The sequence below is a fragment of the Dunckerocampus dactyliophorus genome, chromosome 13 (genome assembly GCF_027744805.1).
Source record: "Dunckerocampus dactyliophorus isolate RoL2022-P2 chromosome 13, RoL_Ddac_1.1, whole genome shotgun sequence".
Taxonomy (NCBI): Eukaryota; Metazoa; Chordata; class Actinopteri; order Syngnathiformes; family Syngnathidae; genus Dunckerocampus; species Dunckerocampus dactyliophorus.
In genome coordinates, this window is record NC_072831.1 from 24,559,292 (window position 1) to 24,580,832 (window position 21,541).

Sequence of the window (21,541 nt, forward strand, 5' to 3'; positions counted from 1 at the left end):
AGTTTCGTTGTAATATTGCCAGTATGATAAATGAAGCATATCATTTTCTCTGTAAAGAAACAGAGAGTAAATCCTCAAATATAATTGTAAACATGTTGCCCTGGAGACAATTTCACAGTGCAGCATATTTTGCTTGCTGACAGATTAAATTGTTACGCTGTGCAGATAAATCGCTTCAGAATTTCAAGTCTCCCCCCCCCCCCCCCCCCCCCCCCCCGCCCATGTGTTAACGGATTACAGCTATCAAGTCGCAAAATCTTAAAGATTTAACACGTCAATAATCAAAAATACATTAACAATTTCCATGCAAACATAATGACAGAAATGCATGCTCGTGCTGCCACTGCAGCACTCCTAGCATCACAGGCATGGTCTCTGAGTGTAAATAATGCAGAATGAAGTCGACACTGAATATTTTTATTCAATAATCACATTTTTTGTCTTTATTCTGTTTCATCTCTCATTTTCTCCTCCTCACTTGTCAGCGGTGTATGACAAATTAGTACAAAACACCATCTGGCTGCATCCATCCATGTGTGCCTCCCCAGTTAATGAGGTTTATTTTCCTAGGTCTAACCCATCACTGTCATTCTCCTTTATTTACTCTTAATGTACCTCATGCGTGATATTTATTGTGCCTTATCCGTAAGGGGGGAGGGAAAGCCATCATCTCCCATTGAAGCTGAAGGATTTTCTTGTTTGTTTAATACATTCCACCTCAATTTGAAAACACTGTTTTTGCTACAGGTATACACTGTAGTGTAATTGATCTAAAATGTCAAAATTTATAGGTTTGTGATGATTAATGATGATGGGAAATCCTAGGGAAAGGCCTTCTAGCTCGTTACCTATAACCCAACAGGCTGAGATTTAATGAAAGCTGGGCTGCATAGATTTGGCAGTATGTTTCTACAAATGAAAATGCAATAAATCACAAATCACAGCAGCATTATTTAATGAAATGCCACTGCCTAATAGTGACGATAGTCAAGGATACTTACAGGACATTTTAGCAGGATAGGATATGGGTAGATGTTTTTTCTTGTATTTTATTTCCCTCTAGACTATTACTACCTTCATCAGGCTAATAAGAGTTGGACTGGATCATATTAACCTGAGATGATTTGCACCTTCTTGGATGCCAGCAGTCTTGTACATTCTTGCATGGATGATTGTGAGCACACCACCTGCAAGTACACACCACAGTATCTCCCACATGAATGTTAATCACGGTTTTAATTTGCCTTCTTGATTCGGCGACCCTTTTCTCAAGCCTGTTTCTCCCTTCACGCTCTCTTCCTTAGGATGACGTCCTTGTGTGTAATTGTTTTAGCGTCCGTTTAGTCTTGAGTGGTAGTGATGAGTGAGCTATCCTCGGAGGCAATTTGATCTTTTTACCCCAACGTCGTCTTTTACCCTCATCCATCTTCCCATCATGACACTCATTTACCCAGCCTCCAAATTGGAGGTCATGTACGAGATGAGCCATATGTTGAAGTCTAAAACTGAGTCTTTTTTTTTTTTTGGCAAGAGAAGCGGGATCTTCAGTAAAGCACAATGTAACCTCATTATGCATTACCATTACCAAGTGGAAGTGTAACATTGTAACTTAGTCATGTTTATGTATTTGCATATTATCCCTGTGTCCATCAGCACCACAAACTGAGCAAAATGCACCAAATGATTACATCATTGGGTTATTTAAGCATTACCACTAAATGCTGCATATGTTGGTGACTTTTGTTACTTTTATTGTAGTTTTTGTCATTTGGGTGTTATATCCACACTGTATGAGACCACAAATACAGTACAGCATTAGCCTTTCTGCCATAAGGGGTGGCCAATAAACATTCTAAAGGTAAGCTTGTTAGTACTATGCAATTATTCACTATTTCTACCAATACCTGAAAGCCATAATCAGGACCCAAGAGTACCCTTTACATCATTTTTTGCCAAGAGTACTTGGCTTACTCTTAATGTACCGGGGCAGTTTGCCCAACTAATATTTTTTTCTGTTGACTACAAACATGTTTTTCATAGATTGGAGAGATTGTTTTCCTCCCACAAAAACAAACTATTATTTGCATGGACGCCAATACCTTGTTGTCAGCCCACTATCGAACAGGAGGGATTTGATCTGGTCTTGGCTGAAGGAATCTTTCCTGCTATTCCTTCCCTACAACACTCCATCTGCCCATCCCATTTTGTATTGAGCTTTACTGGACCTCCTGAGGGGCAGACAGGTGGCGCCGACCATAAAGAAACAGTACCCCCGTAGAGATGAAACCTGCCTTTGCCTGACGGCCTTTTCCAATCGTCTAATTTCATTTGGACACTACTTAGAATTGTACATGTATGGAAAGTCAACCATATTTACTGCAGGCACCAGTTGCAAATGATCTGTTAGCTCAAGTGAGCAGGAGAAGAATGCAATGGCACTGCAAATACCGAAACATGAGTAATATAAAATACGTGGAATGAAGGCAAACAATACATATTTTGCTTAAGTTTTAGAAACAGTGGATCCTCATTTAGCGCACACCCCGGTTAGCGTGGTTTTCAGTTTACGATGAAAAAATGTTCTTGGTTCACATACACCTGGTTAGCGTACAATATGGATTGTCGTGTTAATACACTGCATCAGTCCAACTGTGTTTTTTATTATAAAATGTTAGCATGCTCTCAAAATGAAAATCGGAACCGGAAGTCATGGTCTCCGAGTCATCACCACTTCTGTGATGTCTTCAGCGGTTGACTCTGTGGTTCTTTGCAATCTAACACAATTAAGCCACAAGTCTCTGCTTTTCTTATTGATCACGGCTGCAAAATAACCCACAATGAAGCCAAAAAAGTTGCAAGTGCCAGCTTTTTGACAAAGAAGGTCAAGAAAAAACATCACAAAACACAAAGGTACACTTGATCAAACTTAAGATTTGTCAGATCACAACACGATCACAGAATAAGACTTTAAATCGTGATATTAGCTTCTATTGCAGAAATGCACTACTTTCTTTTTCGGCATTCTAAACTTCATGGGAACTGTTTTTCTTTTAGCCATAAATTAGCTGCATCATTGTTTAAGCCCCAGGGTTCAAAACATGTAAAAAAGTACCGACTTATAGGCTTGAATTTACACTATACAGTGTCTGTTCTTCTCCCTTGCTGTTTGTCATCACCGTCTTTGTCAGCAAAAGTCTTCAATCAAGGTAAAAGTGGAGTTAAATGTTCATTTATCCCTTTCATTCTGTTTGTATATGTAGTTATATGCATTTTGAATTGTGTTCCGCATGAAAAAATATATTTCTTCTATTTGAAGTGTTTTGTGTGTTGGGTGTCTGGAACTAATTGGATTTGCATTATTTGTAATGGGAAAAACTAATTCATTTAGTGTATATTGTGGTTTGAGCTAGACCTTCTGAAACAAATGAATGACACTGACCAAGGTGCCACTGTACTCCATTTAAGGGAAATAACAGAACAAGAAAATTAGATTTGCCAAATGCCACTTTAGTTGTTTCAATCAGATTAGCCTAAGAAAAGATCTTAAAACAGCATCCTTTCAACAATTGTTCTTATTTCTCCACGGACGATCTTTCTCCCTGGGATCAGTCTTCCACAAGAATTATTCTTGTGTATTTCTTAGATTTTCACCATCATTCCTTGAGTGAAAATGTTCTCCATGTACACAATCCCTCAGCACCAGTGACCAAATTGCCTTCACTCGCTACTCTGTCTTTTTTAATTTCCAATTCACACACTCATTCTCGGAACCCCTAACCACAAAGGTACCTTCCATCATTGTAACGCCATTCCTAATCCACCTGGTTGTCCTTCAGGGGCTTCCTCAAGTGGCCTCATACAAAAAAACCCAGTTTGAAGAAGTTGGTAACAAGACTGTGTTGAGAGCAGCAGGCTGTTTTTAATCTGTCATGGTCCTCCAGTGGTCATGAGAAGGGACCCTGCATGCCCCCGGCCAATCTCTCTGCTTCACTTTGAAGGTCCTGCTAATCCCTTTTACCAAGAGTCAAGCAAGCATACTGAAGTGTGTTTGTGATGTGCATGTGCTTGTGGCTTGATGGTAGGGAAGTCACAGTCACAGAAGTCACCATGCATCTCCAAGGGCGCCTTGTCTCATTAACCCAAATGTTCATCCAAAGTATGTTTTGTCTGAACTTGCCTAGAGGGTTTAACAAGGCCAAACTTCTGCACAGTGTGAACACACATGCATGTACACTTTTATGTGTGTTCATGGGATTGGGTCGAGCTCAGCATTGGATGGCCCAAAATCTGCTTTTCTAATGCAGTTCAGCCAACTCAGGACTGATCCTCTTCGTTCAGGTTTTGTTTGATGCGTCTTTTTTTGTTTGTTTTGTTTTTCTGCAGTGCTTTACTCTGCATCTTTTGTCTTAAAGGGGAACTATTATACTAATTTTCGGGCCTATGTATTGAGTTCTGGACTCCTATAGAGCAGCTACACATGTTAACCCGCACAGAAAGCTTCTATGCCTCTTATCCTCACTAGGGTTGCGGGGGTATGCTGGAGACTATATTTTTTAGCCTGTTTATAAAATTTTTAAAAAATTTTATTTTATTTTTCTGTATGCGGCCCTCGGAGGAAGTGTTTGCACACCCCTGCAATAAGTAATTCCTAGTAGTATGGGGTTCAAATTTGCACTACTGAAGCTAATATAGTTGTTTGAGGTTAAAGGTAGCTCAAATATTTAAGGTAAAATTGCAGTAGAGGTTATGAACTGACCTTGATTTTGCTTGTTAGGGAAATATCCAAATTCAAACATTCAGGAGGACTCAAAGAGTCTTAAGTATTCACACTGAGAATTCTAAAATCCTCAATGGTTCGTTAGCTCTAAGGGTGCAGTTAGTTTTCTTGATTGGGTCAGGCCCATGTACCACATAAGAATATCTGGAAAATGTCTGAAACTGTAGTTCAAACTTAATTCACTAAGGACCAGACAGGTTCCGGATTCGAGTCCCACATCTTGCCAGTGGCACTTTGATTTATGTTCTATGGAAAAGCTCCGGTGATCATCTCTGAGTCAGGATCTCTGAATCTGATGCAAATCCTCTGGCAGTATTTAAAGCTCCCCAAATCATCCCTGGCCAAATCCCCTCAAGATATTCCCTGCTCGATTGGAGGGCATTAAAGGATCGCGAGTGACAGAACAATACACCGTCTGGCAGCCTGGTCGAATCAGGGATAAATGGGAATGGAGGAAAGAGAAAGCAGAGAGAGAAGTGCATGACTGAGGGTAGAGATTTGGCGTAAGGGCTGGAAGGGGTCAACAGAGAACAAGAGACAAGGGACAGCTGCTTGTTGTGTTGTACAACATGGTTTAAAACGACCTCATCCTGCCTGCTCTTAGTCTGCAACATCATCTGTCAAAGCTGATGCACAAGCTCGAATAATCGTGCTGTTAAATCTGTATATATACTTTTCAAGGTTATTTATATGGACTTTAATCCACTCTTAATGCTGTTATGCTACATGAAATGCCAGCCTGCTTTGAGGATAAACAACATCACTAAGAATTTCAGCTTTTGCCTTTTACTACCGGGAATGTTTTTAATGGAAAAGGGAAACATGTATTATATTTTTAGCTCTCAAATGGATGTGATTTTCTTTTTGTTACATTACTACACTGTAGAAGAATAGGCGGCTATCAGATTAACACTTGGGTATCAGACATACTTTAAAACATTTATCCACTCCAAGCTTTGTTGTGCACAGAGAAACTTATTTCCGAATTTGTAATATGCCACTTACAAAAGTGTATTTCACTAAGGCGTTTGATTGACTGTAATGGGGAGGAGCAGCCGTGATGTGTTAGTAATAATCTGACTGGAGTCAGGTTGACTTCTATGCTAATGAGCCAGGGTGTCGGTGGTTTAGCATGACTAATGGCTCACATTGCTAACAGAGCTGTCTCGGACTGAGGAAGTGAGCAAAAGGTGCATGGGGAAAAAAAATGAAGGGGCTTTGCAGAAACATTGGGAAGTGTTACTAGAGATTGCGTTGCTCGGCTTTTGGGAGTTTGACTCCCTCGTCAAAATAAACGTGAAAAAGGCGGCGAACGTTGCAGCGGGAAGTGCATGAGTTGCACACTCTTTCAAGGGGAATTTTGTACGATAGCAGAATATGTGTGTCATGTTGTGAGTCAGGAGTTTGCCTGGTAATCCGTGTGTTAATTGTGCATCAGAATGTCCTTGAACAAGACACTAATCCCCAAGCTGCTGGTCTGCACCTCACATCTATCCATGTGTGAGTGTCACTGATTCATTGAGAACTAATACAGTCAACCCTCGTTTATCGTAGTTAATTGGCTCCAGACCCGACCGCGATAAGTGAATATTCTTGAAGTAGGAATCGATATTAATAAATGGAATATTTTCATATAGCATAGAAAAACTGTTTATGACTTTCTAATTTTTTAATTTTTTTTTACCATTATGAGAGTCCTGTAGACCTTTACACTCCTATTATTCATTGTGCAGCTCTTATGCACAGGCTATAGAATCACTGCAGAGACACGAAACGGCCACCGCTTTAAGCACAGCATGCCACCAAGCTAAACTAATTAGCCTTCAACTAACTTATTCTAAACTTAAAAGTGGTTCAAATGGAGTGGGGGAAAGGATAAAGTAAGAAGGCAAAAACGTACCACTTCCACACAGAATGGGAGGAAAACTTCTTTTTTTCAGTTTGTCACGTCGAACATGCCATGGGTTAAGGTAATGTAAGATAATGTCTCATCAGTGTAACATGACTGACGTCTACTGACCAGAATACTACATGTGACTTGTATTTCAATAATAATATTTTTTGACTAATAATAGGCCATAGTCAACCTCAAAACTGTGTTAATTTATTAATTATTATTGCGGGGGAAAAACGCGATATAGTGAGGTAGTGTTGTTCAAACCAGAAAGTGTGGGATGACTGTATAGTGGAAGTAATTGGTTTTTAAGGATTATTTTGTTTGTATGGAATTGATTAGTTGCATCTTGAAGCAACTGAGGCAAAATAGAGTGCACTACTGGGCTGCAACCAGCAGAGGCAGTGTTGATTCACTGTCAACTAGTTAGCTGTCTACAGAAGCACAACATGACGTCAGCTATGGAATGTATGGCAGCATCTCCAGGCACTGGCAAGACACTGGCAAGGAAACTGAAGTTTAGAACATTTGGAGAGATGGATATGTGTACATTTTTAAATGTACTGTATTACAAATGTATTTCGCTGCTATAGTAATTTAGTGTCAGTTTAATAAATTGTCTGGTCTATATATAAAAACAAACAAAAAAACCCAACTGGGGCTCTAGTTCCTGTTTCTGTTTCTACCTCAAGACAGCCCGCGAGTTTGCTTCAGCTGACTAAAATTGATTACCCACGTCGTCTTTTGTTTATTTAGCGTTGGGATGTTTTGAGGCCTATTACAAGTGCTCATTTCTTCATCGCCTTTAGCACGCCACTTTCCTGTAGAGTGCGGAATAGTTGATTAGTCATTTTGGCAGCGTGGTGGGAGTAATCATTTTCCTCCAGATGTTGAGTTTGGGACGAGACCAAACTGAAATGGGAAACTGGGAGGGTGGAGTGGGATGAGGGGAGTAAAAACAGCTGCTGCCGCTGCTACCAGATCCACCCATCAACAGAACATGAAGTCATCTACTCCTCCCTCCTTCAGGCAATTGACTGTCCCTCCCTTCTCATTCCCGCATTCCACCTCACTCAGTATCCCAGGAGGTACTCGTGGCAGGCTGTGTTTACCTCTGAGGTAATTGTGGTAGTTTGCAGAGAGTCCGACCCCGTCCCTGCTAAGGCCCAAGATTACGTTCATGCGGTCAAGCGTGAGAGTGTGTGCGCGGATTTGCAATGACTGGCAGTGAGGCCGATGATGGAAAGCAAGCCTTAGCCAGTGTCGGCCCACGAGGGAGTCGACAAATTGGTTTTCACTACCCTGTCTGTCTATTCTTGTCTCCTACTCTCCAGGTATGCCTCTCTTCCTGCATTGTCTCCTCCAAGTCAAAGACAATCATTTAGACTTTCTGTTGCCTTCTTGTTCCACCGTGCTCTTCTTTCCTCCCGTTGTTTCTTTTTTCCATCTCTCTGAATGCCCCGTCATTGAATCTCTCCAAGCTGTGCCGCAATAGACGACAGCGCCCCCCTTGGACCCATGGTCTCGTCATGTAGAGAATGCGGCGTGAACAAAGCTCAAAAGACAAGACACTCATCTGTTGCATTTTCTTGTCACTTTACAAAGCAACAACCCCATCTGATGATAATTTGGACTTTTTAACATAATGATAAAATATTCTCCTGCATGTACCATTAAAACAGCATAGTTAAGAAGCCAATGGAAACAAGTTGTGTGTTTATATCTTAATATCTTCATTGGCTGCCAGAACTTCAAACCACACCTCCCCCACTGATTTTGTTGTGAAGACACAATGAAGACGAGTCGATGATGCCAAAAACCATGGCTCATGAATGTAATGTTTGGAGCAGATAATCGACAATACAGGTCGAGCCTTATTGCTACATACAAGTGGACACATTAACTTAGGGGTGTCCATAGTGCGGCCCAGGGGCCATTTACACCCCGCAACTGTTAGTTGTTTTTTTTCTTTTTTAATTAGCGCTGGGCACATTCTAAATAAATAATTAAACAAGGAAACAAAAAAAAAGAAGCAACAATTGGAAAAAAATAATAATTTTTACGAGAATAAAGATGAAATATTAGGAGAATAATGTCTTAATATTAAGAGGAAATAAACAGCATATTTATTCATTATTATTCATTCATTCACAGGGCACATACAGGCAAACAACCATTCACACCTATGGACAATTTAGAGTCTCCCGTTAGTAAAATTAACCTTTCAGAATGTTATACATGCATCGATAAAAAGCTAGATTTATGTTTCTGTCTAATAACAGTCAGTTGTGGTGTGTTTTTATGAAATATTTTGTGATAAAAGTATTTTATTGCTCGGATGTGTGACATACATGGTTGGCACAGGGCTGCAAGGATACATTTTTCAGCTTGGTTATTGTAATTCATCAGCATATGGATAGAAGCTTAGGTCCCGACAATAAGGGGGGAGTCACAACGACAATTTAGCATGCATGGAGTGACCTCATTGCAAGGTTGTCAGGAAGGCAGTGGGACATGGCTAACCTACTTTATCTCATCATGCTGCTGTCTACCTTGGCTTTCCTCCTCCTCCTCCTCCTCCTGTCTTGCTCCTCCCTGATAGCTTTTACCGCTCTGCTGATCTCACAAATAGGCCTCATTGATTGAATCTGATTCTGGTGGATAGAGCAGCATTATTGAGTGGCGCTTTTTTTTTCTCCCACTGATGGACAGGAGTGGGGGGCTGGTTGGTTGTACATGCATACATGTGTGCATGTTAGGAATACTAGGGGAAAATTTCCTTTTCTCGTCTGTTCATTCTGTAATCTAGCAGCCATGCCTTCCTACTCTCTCGGGTATTCCAACTCCTAGATCATTACACACACACACTGCCTGCGTGAATGTTTTATAGCTGGTGAATCCTTACCAAGGACTGTCTTAATTGTGGCAAGATTAAAGTGTTAAACTGCGCTCCCCGATGGCGTTCATCAAACATTGATCCAAGCTGCGTCTGCGGTCGGAAGCGTTCAACAACACATCGGGTGGACGTGATTTAAGACAACTCCACTCCCAGCGGTCCCACCAGTATTATCTCAGGGCTTTTTTTTTCCCTCCTCCACATCTTACCGCGGCTGTCTGCAGACGTTGCCGAGCTGTCATCTTTCCTGTCTTGAGCAAACTGGAACACGTATGCTGGCAGGTGTACTTCCCGTGCTTTCGCGGAATACCACTAGAATACCACTAAAATTAGCCTCTGTGAGTTGCAAAGAAAAAGAAATGTGGTGTTTGGGGGATTTAGCTAACAAACTGCACTTGTGTGAAGATGGAGTTCAATCAGCAGCATTCCTGTGGGTGTACATGAAGCGACACACACAAGCGGCGTCATCTTTTAAGAGGTTCGCTCGCTTTAATAGGACCCTACTGTATGCAATGCGGAGCAAAAATGATGGCAACCTTTTTTTCATCTGTGCCCGTTTAACCCCAGCAATGCCAAAAATCCATGAAAATACCACACACGAGCAGTCCATATCCCAACATCCATATCCCAGCACGACTTGATTCCTTACTGCAGCCTGCCACTGAGCTCTCTGAACCGCTCCACGCTAAAGAACACTTGACTAACTTTTTACTGTCTGAGGTTGTGGAAAGATAATGTAAATTTTGATTAAATGTCATCGGGTGTTTAGGGTTGTTAATTAATATGTGCACTTTGTTTTTTCAAGGGCTGCAGGATCTAATTAGTAGTGATTTTTTTTATTTTTTTTTGAGGTGGTGCTTACTGTGTCAGCCAGTGACCTGATACTTGTTAAATTACTGCAGTGCGGTTCATGCTGTCAACAATGCTTGTAAACGCCACCTTTTGGCCTCTAAGGAGGATGCTGGTAACTGGAAAACAGCCAGAATGAACATACTCTACCTTGTGATCACAATGTTATTACAATATATTGCTCATGGTAATGTCACCATACAGCAGCGCTTACATAATCAATAGTAACACCACCTTTTTCCCCACATACGATGCTGTCCTTTCATCCCTTCCTAAAAGGATTCAATCATTTAGCCTCTAAGAAATACATAATAAAACAAGACATAGCCACCTTGGTTTCAGGTGAGTCCGTGACCATCTTTACATCTGAATGGGATGCTAACGAAGGTGGTGCCACCCAAACGACCATCGTTGGCGGGCAGAAGTCCCACTCTATTGTATCCTAACGATCGTCATTTGACACTACTACAGAGCCAACCAATCCTGTCTGGACATGCCTCCTCCTTTAGAGGATAAAGAGATTGGCTCTTGCACCAAGCTCTGACTAGAACTGTCCTTGTCTGACTAGTCTGCCTGGTCTGTCCCACCTAGTCTTTCAGCATGAACTGATGATGCCTGCTCTAATGAGAGGAGAAACGTCTTCGAAGACAACCTGAGCAGTCTAGTTGCCATCGATTGAATGCCCTGAGAATGCAATGACAGACATGCGCTAGCGGTACTGTACTGTTAGCAAAAACTCCATCTTCTTCCACTCACTACATAAATGCTACAAATGAATGCAGGAATGTACATATTTGGTCATCGGACCGTGTGTATGGATACAGCCACACAGTATATGCATAGAGTGAACTTGTTTATGTAGGAGTCCAATACCTCGAACCAAAACAAAAACAAACTATTTGATGAATACACTGACAGTCTTTTCCTCTTCACATTAAAATCGACATTCTTTCCTCAAATGCTTGATGCAATTAATATTGAATGAATGAATTATATATGCTGCATCAATACTAATTGAAGTACCACTCCCACCCGCCGCTTCCTGCCGTTTCCTTGATCTGTAAAGGTGGTAAAGTGTTGTAGCTTTAAAAAAAAGTTTTAGGCTTCAGGAAATGAGACTCGTGAGGTAACAAGTGGTCAGTAGACAACTTTCTTGCCTTGTTAATTGGAAGCTCTGCTCCACTAAAACCCCATCCGACTGCCGTATATTTAGTCAGCAGAGACCAGACCTGTCACTTTTTTCTCTTCCTAAACCTTGCCCCCCCCTACCCCCGAGGAGTCTCTCAGGGGTAGGCTTTGTAAGTCTTCACCCTCCTTTATTCCCCGTGTCCCCGTCTTTCCTTATCGTCGCCTCAGTCGAACGGCACACTGCCAGAGAATTAACTCCAGTTGTCACTTCTTTTATTTACAAACGTGCAACTGTGACACCACGTGGTGTTTACACGCAAATGAAGAGGGCCTCCTTTGCACATGGTGCAAGAATACAAGAATATTCTCTCTGCTTTTTATTCTATGTTATTAGCCTATTACCTCCATTCTCCCCGCTACCCCCAAAGATGATACATTTGCTGAAAAGTCAATAGATCACCCTCAGGGTCGTCTAAGCGAGTTTCCCCCCTCCATTTTCAAGAGTAATCCACCTTGACCCCTGCTTGAATTAAGACGTACTACCTGGGAAAAGCCTTCTGTGTCAACACGGTTATTGAGTGTTCAGCAGCTTCAGGAGAAATGGAGTTTGGGTGCAGAGGGGTGGGGAACAGGCGGGTGGGAAGGGTGGGCGTTTTAGTTAAAGGGAGGGGTGGGGGTGCACTATCTTAATTGCTTTTTGTGAATAATTCCAGCCCCCCCAATTTAGCAGTAATGAAGGTGGCTGCCGCTTTTGTATTTATTTATCCAAACATTAAGTGACTGGGGCTGACGCTAGCCAGGCTTTGGTTATTGCGCATTTGATTGTGCATGAGGGAGCCAAGAAAACTACTGTAATTGTCATTCTGATATGATTTATGAATATGCATTGCAACACTTGATGCCTTTTTTCCGTTTTTAACAACAAAGCTAAAGCGCAAAGTAAGGATAACAACACTTAATAGCTTAACTCGGTGCTTCTCAAATAGAGGGGTGCAGTGTGATGTCGGGTGGACGTGAGAGGCAAAGGGGGCATACTCCTAAAATTTCCTGTAGGTTGGCAGGTCTGTTTGTCTTTATTTATGCTGGAATGATGCAGGTGCCAGGAACTCATACAGTGGTTTTTACAAATACATAAATACAGGTTCTCATTCATTTCTGTTCCTTAGGGAGACCATGACAGAAAATAATTGAGAATTATTGAGAATAATTGGCTTAACTTCATCAGTTCTTCATGTATTGCCATAACATCGTCAACACATACGTATGATCCAGTAAAAACTGACCAAGGACCCAAACTCTAAATTTGGGACTATTGCTTGTGAAGAGACGTCTAAGCGAGTGTTTTAGCTGACCTGCTGTTGCTTTTTTTATGTGCAACACCCACACATGTAGTTTTGTAAAATGGTTGTCATGGTGATTGTTTGCCTTGCCTGCAACGTGGCCTCCCCTTGTGTGAAAATGTGTTATAGGGATGGACACTCAAGTCCATCCCTATTACGAAGTTGTATTACGAATGGCATTGGAGAAGTTTCTGAATGTTCTGAGCTCCTGTTTCAAACCCAGTAAGCAGAGTAATGGTACACGGCGAAGTGTGATGTCATTTAGTTCAGACTGAAGTAAGAATCATTTTAATGCATCAATCCAAACAATTCCACACAACCGGCAGAATAATGCCCATTGCCAATGTTGTGTTTTGGAGAAATACTGTAATATTGACATGTGTTTTTTTCCCCCCCAATAGGCGGAGGGTGAAGACAATTTGAAGAAGATCCAGCTGATGGAGTTGGCCATTCTCAACGGGACATATCGAGACAACAACGTCAAAGCTCGTAAGTGAACTACAATTAACGTCCCTCATGTACACAGCTCGTCATGTTGTAGGACACATCATTGACCTGCATGCACCACATTTCATTAATTAAAATAATTTATTCAGCTGATTTTCTCATTAACTAACAGTGTTTACCTCCACAAAATCAGCGTTTAGCCAGATCGGCTGTGTACATATCCTCCTCATATGTGTGACCACCAGCAGACGCCTCTCTCAAGCTGACCAAATAGTTTGTGTTTACCTACTCCACCGCCACGAGGAGGAGAACCTACATGTTCTTTTCCCTTTCATCCACCCCTTCCCCTTTCCACAGCCATCTTTTTTCTCCCTCCCTCTACACCTTGCAATCCAGATACGAACACTCGGTATCAACTTGCTCTTGGCAGAATCTTAACTTTGCAGCACACCGCTGTCGCTCGCTGTGCTCAACTCTGCATGTTGGCAAACAAGTTCACCCATCTGCTCAAGGAAGAAGCATCCATAGATCACATGGCCATACTAATAACCGAAGCCTGCGCTTTAGTGGTGTTTGGTATCACTGACATCTACTGTTGAATTTACTCAAATATCTGCCCAAATGGTCAAACAATAGTAACAGGTATTGGTATAGGTATTGGACTACATTTTCATAATTATCTACCAATTTATTTATGTTTTTTTTTTTTTTTTAATGGGACAAATGTTCCATTTCCTTGCCATTGCATGGATGTAGCTCAGCTTTCGTATGATTTAGTTTTAGCCAAAAAAAAATTGTTTTTTTTGTACATTATTGCATGTAACAAACTTGTCCGTTTGCCCTGCCTGTCTTTACGCGGAATCGAGTGCCCCAAAGCACCCTAAATAAACCGCCATGGGGCCAAAGAAAGTTGTACATGCCAGAAATTTGATGCAGACGAGAAACACTATTGAATTCAATCCCACCAGGATGTACGGGAAGTCCGTATCAACAATAAGTTCCATCCATCCCTCATTTATAATTATTTCACATTATTTTCTACATGTAAAACAATAATTACTCTCTGTAACATATTTTTTGTGAATATTTTTGGGTGCCTCGGATTTCATATGCTATCGTCAGACCATTTTCGAACAAATTTACAACAAAAACCAAGGTCCTATTGTCGTAGAATCAACTCTGCTGGTTGTAAACCAGTAGTGCACTCCCATTTCACATCAATTGCTTCAGGACATCATTAATAAATGATCATGCCCATCCCTATCAGTAAGACCATCTAATGACTATCAATGGCATTTGATTGAATTTGCTTCTGGGGAAGCTTGTGCCAATTAAAGTAACACGTGCCAAAACGGGAAAATATTTGTGAGTATCATGTTAGGGATGCACCAGTTAATTTTGTCGAAAGTCTGCCCTATGAATTCTGAAGTTGTATGATTTCTTTAAATCCTCTAAATTCTCTAAATCCTCTTTGCATCGATAATTCGTAAGTTTGTTGAGTTTATTTGTCTGCCCTAAATCAAGGGCGTCCAAAGTCTGGCACGGGGGCTGTCTGTGACTCGCAGGCTGTTTTTAAAAAAATATCTATATACAGTCGTCCCTCACAAGATTGCGGTTCGATTATCGCTTCCTCGCTATAACATGTTTTTTCAGAAATGAATTAGTTGATAAATGTTGGCTGTTTCATGGTTGACTATGGTCTATTATTAGTAAAAACATATTGAATTGGACACCCCTGATTTAAATGTTTCAGTTGCTGTTCTGCGACAGTATATACAGAATGGCTGCATCCCTAAAGAATATGGCAACCTAAAATTAGCTGTGTAAAGGGTGAACGTTCCATGCAATGTCTTGTGTGTTTTACTGAAAGCTCAACTTTTATTGGCCTATTGCTACAGTCCACAGTTCACTTTGGGTTGATGTGTTGTTGATGTCTGTCGTGCTTTTATTTCCAGCAGATGAATGAGCTGCAAGGTGATTGTGTATGCTTTGCATTGGGATGACTGTTTTGGTGTCAGGGGTTGTTTTTGTTTTTGCTATGTTGGCTTTTATGTGGTTCACCACCATGATCATTGCATGGACTAATTTTCCCTTTTGCCCCTCCCCTCTTCTCTCCTCTGCCACCTTCTTCTTTTCCTCCTTTTGTATTTTCACCCTTCACTGTTCATCTGTGATAATGATCAACACCACTACGTTTTATCTCTTGTCTTCTGTCTTCTTTCTACTTCTGTCCTTCGCTTTCTTGCTTATGGCAGCCACCCTTGCGTTCTCTCTTGCAGCGGCGGCAGCGGCCGCTCAGGGACCCCGCCTCATAGCGACGCCCACAGGTCAGGTGTTGCCGCCCCAGGCCCTGCGGCCCCCGACTCCTGCCGGGGCCCCCATCATGAACCTCATCCGGCCCACTCAGATGGCTGCCATGCTGCCCAATGGCACCCCCACTCTGGTGCCGCCCACGCCGGACGGCGGGCTCATCTACACCACCCCTTACGAGTACCCCTACGCCCTGGCACCCACCTCCCTGCTGGAGTACCCCATCGAGCACAGTGCGGTTCTAGGTAAGCGGGCCTGGGGGAGCATGAGTGTGGCAGGTACGGCGGCCAGCTTTAGCCAGCCCGGACCTGAGGGCTTGTTTTACCCTGGCGTCGGGGTGCTGGACATGGCTACCATGAGCCACAGTCAAGACTTGTTGAAGGGTAAATATGTGGTGTCCACTTGAGGAACTAAACATAAACTGTCAGGGTGGCTGAAGCGGTGAAGCTCTTATTAAATGCAAAGACCAGCTCTGCGGACATTTTTGATAAACTGTCAAAAATGGGGGAAATGACTAGCCTTTATTGACGAAGGTTATTTTACAGTTAAAATACGCTTCCAGGTACACACTTGCCTCATCCATACAGGCGGACTTAGCAGAGTCTGAAATGAGGCACCCCGACAGAAACAAGCTTGCATACACGCAGCCCGCTCTCTAACCCTTTCATGCACTGGCCTGGAGGCATATTCAGTCTGGCAGTAGATCCCTTTGGATTTCTGCAGCTTCTGAAATCATTTTTCTGGGCTGCAGGCAGGCCTTGATGCCTGTAGATAGTCCCTCTGTCACTCCCACTGGGGATGTTCATTAAATTCCTCCAGTCGTCCTTTATTTTATTTTTTTCTCCTTCCCCCTTCCTTTGTTGTCTCAGCTTCACCCGTCGTGAACCTGGGCTTTGTGCTAATACCTGATCTTCCCCTCTGTTCTGTGCCAGTAGTCCAGTTCACTATGAGGCTCTATATATTACATGAATTCTCTATGGTGCTTTTAGCTGACAGCATCTGCTACCAAAGAGACAACTGAGTATCCATTGAAGGAAATTTTGATAACGGCTACCAAAAGCAAGACCTGGCCGACATTATCCATACACAGAGGCTTTGTGCTTTCATTTGACACACTTGTGATGTCGTGTTTAGCATCAGACTGCAGCATGAGCGTGTGCATGTCAAACTCGCCTCTGGGAGTCATGTGCAGCACAGACGGGGGCAGCCGGCTGGCTTCTCTCTCTTTAACTCACGGGGTTACACCGGCTTAGTGCATTTTATTTACTCACTCTATCGATCGGTGCCTTCAGCAACACAGGGCCCTGCGGAACGCGCTCACTGCCATTCTCACACATTTCCATGCGCTCGGCCCGGTCTGCTTGCGCCACTTTATCTAGCCGCCATTGGCTTCATTGACAGCAGGGAAATGTAAGGCCATCTGGTGCTTCTGAGCCGTGTAGGTGGATGCAAAGCAGTTTGCCAAAAACTCCCTGTGAAATTGCCACAGTGAATTTCTTTACACATCCCCTGACTTTGTGTGTTTAATTCCTGCAAAAGCTACATTTTGTCATACAGTGGAACCTCTGTGGCAGAACACAATCCATTCCAGCATGCTGCTCAACCTCCCGTTTGTTTTGAAACATTTTCCCGTCTGAAAAAATGGAAATAATCTGTTGTTGGGTGAAATAGCTGTATCATAAAAGCAAAGCCGACTGCATAGGCAACTTTTAAGTGCCATTTTTAGCACTGTTAAGTGTAACAGTAGCCTCTTTCACACACAGTTCTGCAAAATAGCTGCAACAGTACAGTATATCCGGCATTTCTTTGTATCTGTGCCTTTCACACAGAACCCACGGCGCAGTATCTTGCAATCACAGTCAATGTCCGCGTCTGAAATGTTAGATGTTAATTAAACTTGACAGTCCAGTGCCGATATTACGGCTTTCCCTTCAGGGATCGTCCCGCCTCTGCTACAGCTCATATACTACCTCCAGAGGCGGAACATTGCCAACTGTTCAGACTTATTGTAACACTTAGTGTGAAAGTAGCCCCTTTCACACACTTCGAGCTCTTCAGCCGATTCAGTACTGTAAATCCAGCATTTATTCTCCTTTTACATCGCCCTGAGCGGCAACACGGCACCCAGCAATCAGAAAGTAAGTGTCTCATGCCATGTATTAAATTGTCGAACAGTGACAATTGCTTTCAACAGAACAGGGCGAGAGAAGTGAGTGTCAGATGTTCAACTTGGCACACCAGTCCTGGTATCACCTTACACAGATGATAGCCGCCTCTGTTACGGCTCTTGGTTCTAACTGCAGAGCTGGAGAGCCTGTTTCGGCGACAACATCATTGAGAAAACGTGCGAAAGCGGTTTTAGTTAAATATTTGCAATAAGACAGCCTTCGGTGTTGGAAAAAAAATCCAAAGAAAAAGCAAAACGCTCGCCCAGATTGAATGTGGAGTCGTCTTGCGTGATATGCTGAGTTTCACATGATGTCAGGCAGGGCAGTGTGTGAGAATTAAATGTTCCACATGGATTTTTTTCCCCCCACCAAAATAGTCAAATGTTGCGACTTCGGAGGTTCCACTGTACTTGCGCAGAAAGTGACACACAAACGTAGCGTCACATCAGCTCCGATGAGACATAGGAGGACACAGCCCTCCCACACCCAAAGGAAGTGCTGATTGGCTTGAGAGAAATGGCGAAGGAGAAATGAAAGAGGGCGTCGAGAGGCAGGTGGCGTCTGGCACTATTCAATTACCGTCAGAGCTGTATTGGATTCCCCCCCAACCCCCCCCACCCCACACCCGCCCCAACCTTTCAAAATAAGGAGACAAATTTCTCTAAATCCCCTCTCTGGAACCCACGGGAAGAATCACATTATTTTTCCCAGACTGCCTGGGAGCCATTACCCTTCACCTACCCCCCCCCCCCCCCCCCCCCCCCCCCCCCCCCCAAAGAAATCAAAACCAGAAATCCTGAAAAAAAAGATGTATTTTGTTTTCTACTGTATTTTTTTTGTCTGTGTTAGTACAAGCTACGTGATGTGCATATGTACTATAATCTGTGTTACGTTGCAATTCAGTGTATTGTTGTATTATCCCAGCATTATTATGATAACGGTTAAAGAAAATGTGAATGTTGCTACTGTAATATATGACTGCTCAAAGTGAATGGTTTCTAACCTTGTGGACCTGTTACAATCTAGGTGCAATGGCTACTAAAGTGAGACGGCATGACACGCGGGTCCATCCTTACCAAAGGATTGTGACCGCTGACAGAGGTCAGTTTAGTCTCTTAGCTACACTCTGCTCTCAATTGATGCATTTCAATGATTGTGATGCCTCGATGCCTTAGTTGGGAATTTCTATTGTGTTGTCCATATTTTATGTGTATGTGTTCCCCCCCCGCACTCCTCCTGACCCCATATATACCTTCACTATATGTCCACACGCCAGCTAAATGGTGCAATGTGGCATGCACATTTTGTTTACATTCAGTCCTTAACTTAGGCAGAGCTCATTTGCAACAACAAAAGTGGACTTTTTTAAGATGAATGCATTTGAAAGATACTGTATTTCCTCATATATATATATATATTAAAATAACGTGCCTCACCTCAAATAAATGCCACCTCCATTACTAATAAAAACAGCAGCACCTACCAAAGCAGGTGGGAAAATGAATTAGTGTGAAGTTTTACTGGCTTCTACTCTTGGATGTTTACATACGAATACGCAGTTTGAAACGTCTTTGACTACATCGCTTAGTGCCTTCATATTAACTACGCCCACTCAGCCTTTGTCCGGTCTGCCTTGGTTCTTGCCGTTTCTTGTGTGTGTTTTTTTTTCTATAACTACTTTTGTTAAACTTTTTTAAAATGCAAATCCTGCAAGTTGGGATTTGAGGTCTGAAATTACGTTATTATATAATGGTTTACTTTCTTCCGACTCACTCACAGTAGTTGTAGCTCAGTGGCTAACCAATAAACAAGCCACCACCTGGCTACCAATACACCACAGCTACCAAAATGGTAACTGTGTGGGGAAAAAATGTGATCTTGATACAGCTGATCTAGTTTCTAAATGACAACTAAAAAAATAAAAATAATGTTACTTAGCAAGCAGCATCACAAACAAACACTGCCATTTTACTCAAGGACTCATTAAGCGCTGGTGTTAGTGTCTTCCTCCCTAAGCTCCTCGTGCCTCACTGGCCAGGGCGAGTTGACTTTGCTGCCCTGGCTGGTGATTCTCTCCTTGCGCATACAGAAAATTGCGATCTCAACATTCATACAAGGAAGTACAGTTATCCCTCGTTTATTGAGGTTAATTAGTTCCTGACCTGGCTGTGATAAATGAATTTTCGTTAAGTAGGATTCCTTATAAGGGAATATTTTATTGGTTCCAACATAGAAAACCTGTTTATGACCTTCTAAATACGTTTTTTTAACACTATTAGAGCCCTCTAGACATGAAATAACACTTCTATAGCCATCTTTACAGTCATATTACCCGATATAGTAGACATAATAACAGAAAATAAGACATTCTGTAATATAGACTCACCCATGTTAGCACTGGGAGATTTCCTCGTTGTTGTTTTACTTCCGGGACTTCTTGCCATGGCTAAAGTGTAACATTACTGACAGCTAGTGAGCATCAAATTTGCCTGCATATTTTTGACTAACAATAAGCTGTAGTCAGCCACAAAACAGTGAGGATTTATTTTGAAAAACTGAAATGGAGTGAAGCCGCGAAAATGTAAGCCCTATGTGGCAAGAGACGACTGTATAGTTTTGAAATTCTGGCACCACCCTTGACATATATTGCAATATGTATTCATTTATGTATTATTTGATGAAAACAAATACTCTAATACCCGTACATAATCTTTTTTTATATTATTTTTATGAAAAATGCATCTGTTCAAACAACGGCCCTTTATATGAGGAAATACAGTCAATCTGCCACACTGTTGCTCCATATTAAAAAGGTCTTATGTGTTTATTGCAAAGGAGCCCTTCAGTAAAGGATATGTACACTGTGTATAGTATTTCAAAGCTCAGGCAAAAAGATGATATTAGCAGCTTTGTTTTTTTTTTCCTGGTTAATGCAGCTGTGAAGCCCAGTACAGGTAGTACTTTGGAGGCAGTGCTCTACGTGTACACCTATATTAGACATTCCTCTGATGGGAGATTAGTCCCCCGCGCATCTCCTCGGAAGCAAAGGAAGCGATTCCTCACTGCGTCCGAGAGAGTGAAAAGAAAAGTAGCCATGCTTGCTGCTACTGGGCACCATTTCACTTTGGAAATGTTTATTTTGGATCTTTTTCTATTTTTTACGGGAGATAAAGTCACACAGCTTTTAGGTAGCTTGCATTCCCTCGATATTAATTCACTTGTACTCGAGGTACTGTCATTTTATACATACAATATATTGAAAGCATTTTTATATCAAAATGTATTTATGGTTCCTGTGTATTATATTTATATTCTATAAAAGTATACTGCTAAATAAAGAGTAAGACTCGTACAAGTTCGATTCATGTTTATTGCACATTTAACAGTAGTGTCGTAACATTAGTTATTACTGCACTAACTGGCACACAAGCAAAGACACACTAAAACACTAGAATGTTGTTATTTTATGTTTGTCTGTCCACCTCTTTGCTTCTGTGTTTTGGTTTTGCGGGGCATTGTGCGCTAAATACAAAACAACCGCCGCTGCCTCAACACGGCTGGGCAGGGTGCTTGGTTTTACCATGTAAGGAGAAAGGGGGCGGGGCCACATGAGATTGTTTGCATTCATTTTTTTATTGTTCAAATGATGTCATTCCAGTCTCTTCTTGCTGACACTAATATCCTTTCTATCTTTGTTTTCTGTTTGTTTTTGTTTTTGTTTCTAACCACCTA

General features: G+C 42.0%; 1 protein-coding gene across 3 annotated transcripts in view; it reads left to right on the plus strand.

Moving 5' to 3' along the window:
* qkia (QKI, KH domain containing, RNA binding a) overlaps window positions 1-21,541 on the plus strand; it is a 94,801-nt gene that overhangs the window by 70,051 nt on the left and 3,209 nt on the right. The window contains exons 5-8 of one of the 3 annotated variants that reach the window (XM_054796673.1): window positions 13,286-13,373; window positions 15,587-15,886; window positions 18,659-18,671; window positions 18,822-21,538. In XM_054796673.1, coding sequence (XP_054652648.1) covers window positions 13,286-13,373; window positions 15,587-15,886; window positions 18,659-18,671; window positions 18,822-18,984 — 564 coding nt within the window. In that variant the 3' untranslated portion in view covers window positions 18,985-21,538. Of the gene's footprint in view, window positions 1-13,285; window positions 13,374-15,586; window positions 15,887-18,658; window positions 18,672-18,821; window positions 21,539-21,541 lie in introns of those variants that run through there. The other 2 variants (XM_054796672.1, XM_054796671.1) reach the window with 2 other exon arrangements.